Below are 11,948 nucleotides of genomic sequence, written 5' to 3'. Positions count from 1 at the left end.
TTCTACAGATCTTAAAAGGGGCTACATTAGGGAGAATATGCTTCTCCCTGAAACTCACAGTCTAAATGCTATAGAAGAAAAAAATGCACACTTTCCTGTCAAAAGAAAAAAAAGGAATAAAATAATTGCCCTGAATAACTGTAAAAAAAAAAAAAAAAGTCACAAGAGGAGGAAAGACCACTTTTTGCATGTATCTGTGTGTATGGCAAGAAGGAAGAAATTTAGTGCAGAGAAACTTGTTCGAATTAACAAAAAATAGAGTTTACAGAAGAAATCTACCACTTACCTTTGTTGTTACTACAAGATCCTATTGTCAGTGATTAACAAAGGAGCCACTGTGTCTCTAAACTATTCAGTGCTAGGAGTTCCCTAGTGGAATTTCACCTCGTGTGTGTGTGTGTGTGTGTGTGTGTGTGTGTGTGTGTGTGTCCCTGCTGATCATCAACTTAAAGGACAGGGCAGTGTGGGCAAGTTGATGCTGGTATAATAACATACTCATCTATTAATACACAATATTAGGCTCCAAAAGGCTGCAAATGCACCCTGGTCTCTGTTACCTAGTAAAGCATTTCCAAGAAAAGTCGGTTTGCAGTCCAAATTGCTTACCCACTGAGCAATGAGGAAATTTTGGAAGAGAATCAGTGGTTTTCAGTTCCCCCTCTTCCCACTGTCTCCAAAACAGGGAAAGGAATAGTGGATTAAACTGCTCACAAGCTTGGAAAGCCGCTCAACACACCACAACTTCTGGGAAGAAAGGTATGGAGCTTGAAGTTACAGAATCCTGAATGTGAACCAAAGAGAAAATTATTCATCAAGTGGAAGAATTGAGCCTGGACTTTGGGGCCTAGAAAGAGAATTGAGTAGAAGCAGCGAATGCTGCTGGGACATGTGAGACACAGGTCCAGGGCCCTTCTCTTCCACTCTTTATCTCCCACGCAGCTCCATAGCCTTTTCCTTTTTAGGAAAAGAAACACATACCAACAAAAATGAAAAAGCAGTTTTACCCTTTCTTTCAACACACACACACACACACACACACACACACACACACACCCTTGTTTTTGTCTGTTTTCCATAAGCCTTTTTAAATGCGGTGGTCCATCAGGCCACGTGCTGTGACTTTTTATTTTTAAAGCATGACCCCGTTAGCTGTAATGGTTGGTTGGCAGACTTAATCAGACGCTTTATGGTTGTTAATGCCATAAAATTTTTGAACCAAAATGAAAAATGATTCTTACTCTCCATTACTTGAGCTGTAGAGTGTCTCCTCAGTTTCCCCGCCACACTAACCTTTGTGAAAAACTGTTCTTGTTGCATATAAATGGAAATAAATCAAACCAACCAAGAATAAGAGAATTAGGGGTAAGGTGCCCCCTTCTCTCTCATTCCCAGTTTTACGGGGCCAGTTGCAACTGGGGGCTAGCTGGAGTCCTGCGTGGAAGTAAATTAACTGGAAACCTCAAGCCACTGCTGCAGTCAAGTAGAAAAGAGGAACAAATGCCAGTGTAGCCTGGCCCCAGAGCACAACTCTGGCTGCCACCCACACACCTCAGAGCACATCAGTACTCTGGGTGGCAAGCGCAAAGACCCGTCCGCCCTCTGCAGATTTGCCTGTGGAGTGGAGTCCAGGCATCAGCTTTCACCCTTCTCAGATGCTCAGAATGGAAAGGTGAAGAGCACAGAGGAACACTTCCTAAGGGATTTGTGAGAGTTTTCTTCCCACACCTCTAACTTGGAATAAACGCTATCAACCTGTTTACTTTTTGAGAAAAAGCTTCAATCTTAGTTCCAAGTTTTCTGTGACTATTACTACTATATTACTGCCACTGCTACTGTTACTACTATTATTATATTCTGGAAATAACATTCTAATTGTATTGTGAGTTTTTGTGTTTTTTTTTTTAGAAAGATAAATAAATAAAAAGTTACTTGGCTTTTCAAGGCAGAAGAGGGGTGAGTAAAGGCTAAAAGAAATAAAGTAGAAAAAATGTTCTCATTTTCAAAAATTAAATGATAAAGTACAGTTGCAGGACAATAGGTGATGTGTCCTCCCTACCCACCCACCGCTGTCTTTTTATAAAAAGGGAAAGAAATATAGAGGGAGAGAGAAAGGAAAAAAGGAAGAAGAAGGCAGGAAGGAAGGAGGGAAGGAAGGAAGGAGGGGGGAAGGGAAGGGAAGAAAGGATAAGGGGAGGAAAGAAAAAAGGAAGGAAAACAAAAGAAGAAAAAAGAAAGAAAAGAAGGTATTATTCACAGCGAAAATAGAAATTATCCCAGCAGAGCAAAGCCTCCTTCAAAATAGCTGCTCCTCTGAAGGACACATCCCTTAGTCATACTAAGAAGATGGAAATTCAGAAGAGTTTGAAACTCCCTGAGAACTTCACAAACTAGAAAAAACAAAAAAGAGGACAGATTTTCAGCCCTTCTGTTAAACCGTGCTATTAGCATTGCATTCTACAATAATTTCTCTTTAGGCAATTTCATTTTGTGGAATTTGTGAAAATTTTAGTTTTCAACTATTTTTTACTTTCAAGGGAACAAAACAGACCTATACTTTCTTTAGCCTGAAGAATCTACTGAACTCTATTGATTTTTTTTCTCTTTGAACACAAGCTCATTAACCTGAAACACTAAGGAGGTAATGATATTTCACTGAGCCTGAAACCAAGTGTCTAAAAACAAAAAGATCCCAAAACAGTGATACCGCCCAGGCCTTCCCCCACCCCCCCACTTTTCTTTTCAAATTCAGCTGTAGAAACTATGACATTGCTTTCTTAACCCTAAAAGATTTTTACACCAGTTAAAGGAAGTTTTATTTAAATTCATCCTGCTACAGTAATGTTTAGTAAAATCAAGGCTTCTGTCTTTCCACAATTTCTGCAGTCTTACAGCTACAGGAGGAGAAATATTAGCATCAAATAGCAGTGCTACTCAACCAGCCAGCTCTGCTGCCTCCTCTAAGCTAATCGAATAGGGGCTGACTGAGGAGCTATCTTGGATATATGGAAATGAGCTCTTCCCAACTGCCCCCCAACCCCAGGGACTTCCTGGAAAAGGAAAAAGCGATCACGAAGAAATTAGACAACACAGACATCAGAAGCAGCTAGTTAGCTAGACTAGTCTCTTCAAGAATCGCCATGAGTGGGACTGCATTTCTTTTATTTTCCTATCCAGGAGAATGAGAAATGTGACATCACTCATCCAAAGAAAAAAAAAAATTAAGTAACAGCTATTTCACCCAAGAAACCGATATACCATTTCTTTGTGGTCTTGACTTTTATTATTTGAGATCTCTGATGAGATCAGATGATCTGTACCCTTTCATTCAAGGCAACAGACGTCTTCAAACTGTTTTTTTTAATTTGATTTATCCTTTGAAACAGAAAGTGCATTACATTTAACTGGTCTTGCAAAGGGGATTTTCTTCTCTTTACAAACCGAATTCCTTATATAAATTAATAAATGTTAAAGATGCTAATATATCACCATTATTAGCTTAAAAAAGAAAACAATTTACATATTCTATAGTATTCTTATGATACAAAACACTTCAAATTCAATTACAGCAACTAAATGGATTTTTATGTTTCAGACCCAGAGCGGTTGTAACAATTCCCACCATCTACTTTAACACGCATTTTTATCAGAAAGGAGTTAAATACAAGCTATTGTAGCCCCTCCCTCCCCAATACTTTCTTTAAATCACTAATAAATAGCAACAAACGACTGTGCAATTTCAGAGGAACAAGGAGGCAGGTGAGAGGCCTTCCCTGGTTCCCACGTCTTCCACTTCAAGTCCGGAGGATGCGGGAGCGCAGTGCAGATCCAAGGGGTGGGCAGGGCAGGGCAGGGAGAGAAGAGGTGAAGGGGAAAGGTGAGATTCTGCAAATCCAAACGGGAAAGAGGAACGAGAGGAGGGGACGGAGAAGGTGATGACATTCTATTCTACGCTTCTCAAATGAAGTTCAAAATAAAAGGGAAGGTGTGGCTTGAGTCGCTCTTCAAAGGGGAGGAGAAGAAGGAAGAAGGTCCATCTTTTTATACGAAATTCAAAAAAGCATTTTACATTTTAAATATTCACAATAAAGTAACTTCTAGTCAGTGTAACTCACGATTTATTTACAAAGAGCCTTCAACAGGTTACTTTAGTCGCACAGCAGTGTGTGGGGGGGAGAAACCTCCCTCTTCCCATCGGTGGCAGCGCCCGCCCGCTTGGCTCCGAGGTCCCGTGCGCGATGGGCGTGAACCCTTCCACAGCACCTCTCGGCGCCCCCTACCCCGCCGCCCGCGGGGGCAAAAGCTGGGGGCCAGGGGGACCCGGGCGCTGAGGCCGCTGCCCGCCGATGGGGATAGGACTGGGACCGTGGCCCGGCTGCGGGTTTCAGTAGCGTCATTTACGCAGTGCATTTGGTGCTCTTCCTTGCCTTGTCAACCCCGGAGTCTCTCTCCCCCACATCCCCTCCCACAACTTCCAGGTTAAAAAAATAGATATGTACATCTCAAAAATAGCAAAGGGTCCCCTCAGGCAGGGCCGGGTCCTCCGGGCCCAGAGGGGCGGCCAGGCGCGGCGTGCGCGCGGTCCCCGCGCCCCTCGCGGCCCCAGAAGTGGAGGCCAGAGCCGGGAAGGTGCGGCGGGCGGCGGTGTTCAGGATGAGCTCTCCGGCTCGGACGCGTGCAGTAGGAGGCCGCCGCCGCCGCTGCTGGACTTGTGCTTCTTCAGCAGCTGCGTGATCTTCTCGTCGTCCGAGTTGGGATCCAGAGGCTTGTTGTAGTCGTCGTCCTCTTCATCGTTCTCCGAGGCCCCCTTGAGGCGCTCGGTCTCCGAGTCCTGCTTCTTCTTGGCCGTGGCCATCTCGGCCGCGTGCTTCTTCCTCCACTTGGTCCGGCGGTTCTGGAACCAGACCTGAAGGCGGAGAAAAGGGAGGAGAGGGGAGACAAGGGAGAGGAATTGAACTAGCAGAGCCAGGCCGTGCTACCACCCCTGCATCTCGATGGCCCTCCCGCGGCCCCCCGAAGGCCTGCTGCCCTCCCTTGCAACTCTCGCAGCCCGCCCTTGTCTCGGCCGTCAGTCTCCTTCGCCCCAAGTCGTCCCCCCCACCACTCCCCCGTAACTGGCACCAACAAACTGACCCCCGTTGCCATAGCGATGGTAACACAAGATTATTGAGGTTGTCAGCGAGCGAGTTCTCAAAAGTAAAAACAAAACTTGGAAAGTTAAAAATGAGTGTCCCTAAAAGCGGGTTTACTTTCCTGCCTTCTAGTTTGAAGTTGAAAACTTTTCCCCCTTCATAAAGTTGCCCCACAGTGGCTGTGATTTTATTCCTTATTTACTTTCTTAAATTAAGAAATTTCGAACAACCTGACATGTACTTGCTTTTCGATGTAGATTGTGGGGGGAACGCACAGCATTTGCTCCAATTACTTCTGTTCTCCTTTTCACTTTTGAACATTTGTTTGTTTCACTTAATCTCAGATCTGAATGTGTACAAACATGGTAGATAAAAAATAGCCTCCCTGTTTTTACTTTCAATGTATGGTGCACTTAAAAAAAATACAAACTTCAAATACAAACTTCAAATCACCTTTAATGTTTTTCATAAGCCCAAAGTAAAGCAGAGGCTAGAATTATCATTGGTTATTTTTAAAACGTGAAATATTGTCAATTACATTATTGTCCACAATTGGCATGTCTATTCTTTCAAGTGTTATTTAACTGTGTTCCTGCCCAAGACATTTAACACAAATATTTTTAAGCTTATTCGTGGTGCTTGACATATATTTTACCTAAAGCATCAGCAAGAAGCAACCTATTTTCCAGAGATACTGAATTATCCTCCCTTTATTCTGTCTTCCATTATGTATTTTATCTAGAGAATCAGAATTGTTAAGAAAGTGATCTTTATTTTCTTTACACAGCTATAATAATTCACTTCTAGCCATATAGACATATTTACCGTGAAAAAGGAAGACCTCCAGATTATCGCAGTAGGCTCTGTACCAACCTACTGCAAAAATAATTTTAACTGTGATGGTATCCTAATGGCCACATACAGAATCACTCCTGAAATGTATTTTATGATGGCTGTCCAGGGGGAAATACACTAGCCAGCAGACATGGCTAATGTTATTCCTACTTAATTTAAGGAGCAACAATAGAACTAATGAAAACAGACTCACACCCCAAAGAAACAAACATAACAAACTGAAAAAGAAGGACAAAAGAGACTATTGGAAATACAGGAAACCATCAGATTGAATTTACCCAGCTTGTTCAATCCCTTTATTTTTTAGGAAAAAATTTCTGAAATTTGTTTCCCTGGAAATATACTGTACAACTCAATTATAAGGAAAGTGATATTTTAATTATAAATTGTTGTCATGAATAGTACAAATCTTAAATCTGTTGATAAACTTATTTTAAACCAAATTCAAGCCTATAATTTAGTAATAATCTTGTCAATTCATTTGTAAAATTACTATTCCAAAGCGATTGCCTTAAGCTAAGATAAAAAACAGGTTCATCTATGGTAAGTAGTTAGATCCTGTGGATTTATTTATTTATTTTTACTTGCAAATTAATAGACTAGCCCTGTAATACTGATCTACATTAGGAAATTATATAACTAGTGGAGCCTGAATTGACTAACAAAAACTTGGATATCTCTACAGATAGGATATATAGAAGCTGTCTGACTGACCTGATCTATTCTCTGGGCTGATATTTCATTAATGCTTTTATTCTCTAATAATGGTGAGTCCCCCAGCACATGCTGTTATCTAGATTAACCTAATTTCAAAGGCGGGGGCTTGATTCCTTTTGTTCATCAAGAGTTTGCCCGCCTGCAAGACCCCAGCGTAGTCCCCACCCTCCTTCACTACTCTCAACTTCTCCCCAGGCTCCTCCGACTCGCACCTCCCAGGCGACTGTTTGTCAGTTTGGGGTGTGTGTGTGTGTGTGTGTGTGTGTGCCCATGTGTGTGCGCGCGCGCGCTCGCGACAGGCGCGGTACCTATCCCTCTAGGTGTGCAAGGTCCACTCACCTTGACCTGACTCTCCGTCATCCCCAACGAATAGGCCAAACGAGCCCTCTCGGGCCCCGCCAAGTATTTTGTTTGTTCGAAAGTCTTCTCCAGGGCGAAGATCTGCTGTCCGGAAAAAGTGGGTCTCGTGTGTTTTCTCTTTCCGTCTTTGTCCAACAAAATGGATCCTTGATCTGTGAGAACCAATAAACAACGAGAGAGCGGGGGAAACAATCGGTTACAAGCGGCTGCACTAGGGGAAAAAACGAACTCGAAAAACAATGTTTTGTGGGAAAAGAAAGCTCAGTCTGTGGCGTACACCAGAAGTGTAGTGGCGCTTCCAGCCTAACGGCGCGTCTCCCTTTGCCTTTTTACATCCACCTGTTTTTTAAAAGCCTAGTGTTTGGCGCAGCAGTAAATACCTTCTGCTCAACACCGACGTCAAACAGCTAGGGAGCCTATTGCTAAAGTTTGCCAGAGCCTAATCGCAAGGCCCTATTAAATTGTGCCGGAAAAAGGCCACTCTCGCCTCCTAATCCAGTCGGTGCTCGTTCGGCCCTGGAGCCTTTGCATGAGGATAACTAGATTTTTTTTTCCTTCAACGCTTCCTTAACCTGTGTCCAGGCAACAAAGGGGTCCTTGTTTTTGCACACAAGAGAGCTAAGTCGCCCCCAAGTCTAACGTCGCTGCAGCCGAGGGGGAAAGGGGAGGGGGGGAAAGGAACAGCCTTTGTTGGAGGCCCCTAATACGGCCATCAAAACCGATACAATAGCGTCTCCCTGGCACCCCCGCCAGGCCCGGTTGCCACCGTCCCCGGGCTTCCCAAGAGAACCTCCACTCGGCTTTCCCAACTTCCAGCAGTTACCGCTGCTCAGCCGCACTAAGGAGGTCCGGAGACTTGGAAGAAACTTCGGAGACTCGCTCAAAAGCGAAGAACCGAGCGAGAAAAGAACCCCAGGCTGGGCTCTGAAGTACACCTGGAAGGCTGGAAACCTCCGCAGCGCTGCGGCCGACTGCCCTGAAGACTAGCGCGATCTTGGGGCAACTCAGTATGCCTCAAGCAAGGTCTTTGCGGGATGGCACATTTTCCCCAGGCCGTGTCCCTTCACCTCGCTCTTCCCCTGGCTTTTTCTTGTGTTAAGGTGTTGAGCTCCACGATGTCCCCAAATGTGCCTGGACGCAACGTGTGCCAGCCCCTAGAGTGGAGGCAGGTGGGAAAGCGCTGGCCCAGCGCTGGGGAGCGGCTGGAAGCCCTCGCCCTGCCCCGGGGACGCTGGCCTGTCTTCAGTGGGCTCACCCAGGCCGAGTGTACTTGGGCGGCGAGGGCGAAGAGGTCTCCTCCGGAGGAGACTTGCATGCAAATACACGCACTTCCCGGGCGGTGGAGGGCTCACCGCTGCCGGGCCTCACTGCTTCGAAGAGAGGCAGCGGGTTAGGCTGGCAAAGGCGGAATGGGGCCCTGGACGGCAGGCAGGAGGCGGGAAAGCAGGGATGCAGTGGCCTCTCCTCCCCATCTCTCTAACCCAGGCCAGGCCTGCGGTCCTGGCAGGCCGTTTCAGGAACAGCCAGGGGCTGGGACAAGACACATGTCCCGCACCGCGTTGTGGTCCACACGAACACACACACACCAGCTCAGCTCAGGCGTACTCAAGACTTAGAGAGACGGAGGCGCTCGGATGCAGCCACACGAGCTCAGGAAAGCGAGAATCCCTTTCTGGAAGCCCTAGCCCAACCTAACTGGTGTGATTCCGGCGCTGCCAAACTACTGGGGCTGGCCACAGGATGGACCGAGCGGCATGCACACCAGGGGCCGCGACCCGGGAGTAGGCAGAACAGGCACGGCAGGCGGGCATCGGGGCGCGGGTGGTCGTACTCACGAGGGGTACAGGCCAGGCGTGCGTCCCTCCAGGGTGGGCTCTGCATCACTCCGGGCCAGAAGATGGGCGTCCGGCCGGGCAGCTCAGCCAGCGGCTTGGGGTACCGGCCCACGGCGGCCACCGCCGCGGCGCTGGGGCTGAAGTAGAGCCCGGGCGGCGGCGGCGGCGGACTCAGGCTGCTAAAGCGGGGCAGTCCGGCCAGCAGCCCCGCCGGGGATGAGGCGGCGGCTGCGGCCGCGGCAGCAGCTGCGGCGGCGGCAGAGGCGGAGGAGGCAGAGGCGGACGAGGAAGAGGAGGAGGAGGAACCGGAGGGCGAGGCGGAGGGCAGGGCGGCCCCCGAGGCCACCGGCATGGAGGGCCGGCTCAGGATGTCGTTGATACCATGTGGGGTGGCGGCCGAGAGCTGCTGCGGGGGGCTGCCAAGGGATGAGAGCCCCCCCGTGGCCGGGGGCTTCAGGCCGCCTGGGTTGTGGGTTCCCAGAGGCGGGGAGGGCGACGAGGAGGACGACGACGAGGACGAGGAAGAGGGGGGGCCGGTAGGCAGCGGGGGATAAGCGGCAGGGTACAGCGGGGTCTTCATCTCGGCCATGCTGTGCAGGGCGGCCAGGGGCGGGCTGCTGAGCAGGAATGTGCTCTGCCGGGTGCCCTCCATTGCCCCCACCGCTAACATCCCACGGCCAGGCCGGAGCCCGTAGCCTTGCAGCGAGGGCGATGGCCGGTGCCCCCGGCGGGGCTCTGAGGAGCCGGAAGCGCCGAGGGCGCGAGCGGAGAGGCACTCGGCGCGCCCGGAGGCGAGCTGCCAACTGGGCCAAGAATGCCGCCGCCGGGAGTTGCTCCTCTAGCTGCGCAGCAGAGATGTCCAAACCTTCCACGCAGGAGGCGGCAGCTCGCCGAGAAAAGCAGGCGTCCCGGCGGGCTAGGCAGTCCTTTCGTTCCGCGAGTCCTAGATTCGATCCCCGGCTCTTCTCTCTTCTTCACTTTCCCTAGTTGTTCAAAGTGCGCTACTTCTCATCTTCTGCCCCCGAGAAATAAGCAAAACAAAACCCAGGCTGGCTCCGGAGAGTTTGTAGCAAAGTTAGTTGCCTAATCTCCACTTTGAAGTTGGAGGGTGGGGGTGGCTTGCTTTCTTTGGGGAGGTTCAAAGGACGCCGTGTGCAGCCGGTGGAGCTCCTCTGATCTTACTGGGATGCGCTGCTCTTTCGGCCGGGCGGCTGATTCGCATTCGGCGCTCACCGTGCCCAGGGAGAAAGCGCATCCAGCCCGCGGGAGATCTAGCCTCTGGGCCGGCTTCCTCCGCCCGCGCTGCCCCGGGCTGCTGAGCCAGAAAGGGCAGTGCCACCGATCCCCGCGGCTCCCAGATCCTCACCTCCACCCGCCTTGCCCTCTGGGCCACGGGGCACTGGTATTGCAATATTGAAAAGAAAAAGGGGAAGGAAAAAGCACAGAAAAACAAAAGACTAAGTGTGAAAAGTCTGACGGCTGGGTTTCGGCGCCGCTCGTCAGTCCACCTCTGTAAACGGGCCTGGCGACCCCCGCCCCACCCCCGCGCCCTCTCTCTCCCTCTCACTCTCCGCCTTTGACTCTCCTCTCTGGCATTTTCTTCGCGGCTTCCCAGGCTTCGCTCTTCTAAGTCCTGTCCTCTGGCCAAACTGACCCTCTTCGCGGCTCCTCCGCTCTTTCTCTCCTTTCCTCTCTCCCTCTGGGCCTGACAGTTCGGATGAAGCTCTCAAAGGTAATAAAACATTTGCATCACTCCCTACCCCTCTTTAGCTGGGGGACGAAAGGGAGGGGTAAGTGGGGGACCAAAATGAGAACTTTGAGGGACGTCACTCCGAGGCGGCCGGGGCCGGGGAGCCGGGCGCAGACCGGGGGCGTAACCACCGTGTCCAATAGCGCGCCCCCTCGACCCTCGCGTCGCCCCTGGGGCACGCCCACTCGGGGGCGCCGCGCCCTCTGATTGGCTGAGGCGGGCGAGGCCTAGGGCCGCGCCCGCCTAGTCCCCTCCCGCTCCCTACTTCATTCTTTTGTGGGCGGGGCCAGGAGGGGCGGGAGCTGGCGAGTGGTGCGGTTCCGCGGTGGGGCCAGTGGCCGCCTCAATTAATTGTGTTAAATAAAATGAGAAAGGGGAGGGGGAAGCAGAGACGAAGAGGGTATTACTTTTTAAAGAGAGGAATAATGAAAACTCAGCCCTTTTATGGAAAAGCAGTTCATATTCTTCCCTTGCTTCCCCACTAGCCCGCTCGCGTCATCCTATCCCCTTCCCCCACTAGCTGTGGAGGGCGCCTCACCTCGAACCAAGTCTGGTCCCTTGTAAAATGGAGCTAATGGAGCAGGCAGCCGGCGCAGCCCTGGCCTGGCTCCTTCTTTTGAAGGGATTAATTAAAAGCCATCTGGGCTCTCCCAGAATTGTGTAAATTAATTTGTTGCTCCTTAAGCCTATAGATGTCCTTAATCCCCTTGTAGGCCGAAGGATCGTCCTCTTCCATCTTTCCACCTCCTGCTTTCCTTTTCTGTTCTTTCTCCTCCACTTTATTTTTTCTCATTCCCGAGTTCCCCCCTCCCATCGCTTCCCACCGCGTTCATTATCATTTATGGGTTACTCAATTCCCTGAAAACTGAATCCGTTTAATAGGAATATGTATCTGTCAGGTGATGTTTAGACCTGAGAACAGTGAGGGAGTTTTTTTCCTTAACTTTTCTCCCTTTGATTGTTGTTGTTATTTCTTTTGGGTTTACATGGGGGTAGAATCATCAAAATTCAGGCGGAAACTTTAGTTACAGAAGTAGCTAGGTACGTCCTGGGAACTGTAAGCTTTTGAAAACCCTCTCCAAAACTCTGGCCCCTACTCTCAATTCTAGAGTTGCTACGGGAGATGGAGATGTCCCAGCTCCTGGGCAGTGGTGGTAGGATGTCTATCTAGAGTTTAGGAGTTGAAGGGTGGTTTCCTTTACTCTCTCATCTCTTCCATCTCTGACTGGTCTCTACGTTCCCGACAGGGTTGAACCGCGGACTGGAGAAGGAAAACCCTTTGACAATTTTGGAAATTCAGCA

The 11,948-nt window shown here is 49.4% G+C and overlaps 1 protein-coding gene across 1 annotated transcript; it reads right to left on the bottom strand.

Annotated features, from left to right (window-relative positions):
* Window positions 1-3,257: 3,257 nt before the first annotated feature.
* Window positions 3,258-10,647, bottom strand: NKX6-1 (NK6 homeobox 1). The gene is made up of 3 exons (XM_001104458.5): window positions 8,897-10,647; window positions 7,041-7,213; window positions 3,258-4,903 (listed from the first exon to the last, which is right to left on the bottom strand). Exons 1-3 carry the CDS (start codon window positions 9,564-9,566, stop codon window positions 4,646-4,648), a joined length of 1,101 nt encoding a protein of 366 aa, XP_001104458.2. The 5' UTR covers window positions 9,567-10,647; the 3' UTR covers window positions 3,258-4,645.
* Between the last annotated feature and the right edge of the window lie 1,301 nt (window positions 10,648-11,948).

Source organism: Macaca mulatta, chromosome 5 (genome assembly GCF_049350105.2).
Source record: "Macaca mulatta isolate MMU2019108-1 chromosome 5, T2T-MMU8v2.0, whole genome shotgun sequence".
NCBI classification, from domain to species: domain Eukaryota; kingdom Metazoa; phylum Chordata; class Mammalia; order Primates; family Cercopithecidae; genus Macaca; species Macaca mulatta.
The sequence above is the reverse complement of the archived record's forward strand: the minus strand, read 5'-3'. Positions and strand labels throughout refer to the sequence as shown.

Bases quoted from the DNA above. Each gene is read 5' to 3' on its own strand.
- NKX6-1 (XM_001104458.5), bottom strand. From the start codon at position 9,566: ATGTTAGCGGTGGGGGCAATGGAGGGCACCCGGCAGAGCACATTCCTG. The intron at 7,214-8,896 runs GTGAGTACGACC...TGGTTCTCACAG, and splicing joins ACGCCTGGCCTGTACCCCTC to ATCAAGGATCCATTTTGTTG. The intron at 4,904-7,040 runs GTGAGTGGACCT...CTCCGCCTTCAG, and splicing joins TGACGGAGAGTCAGGTCAAG to GTCTGGTTCCAGAACCGCCG.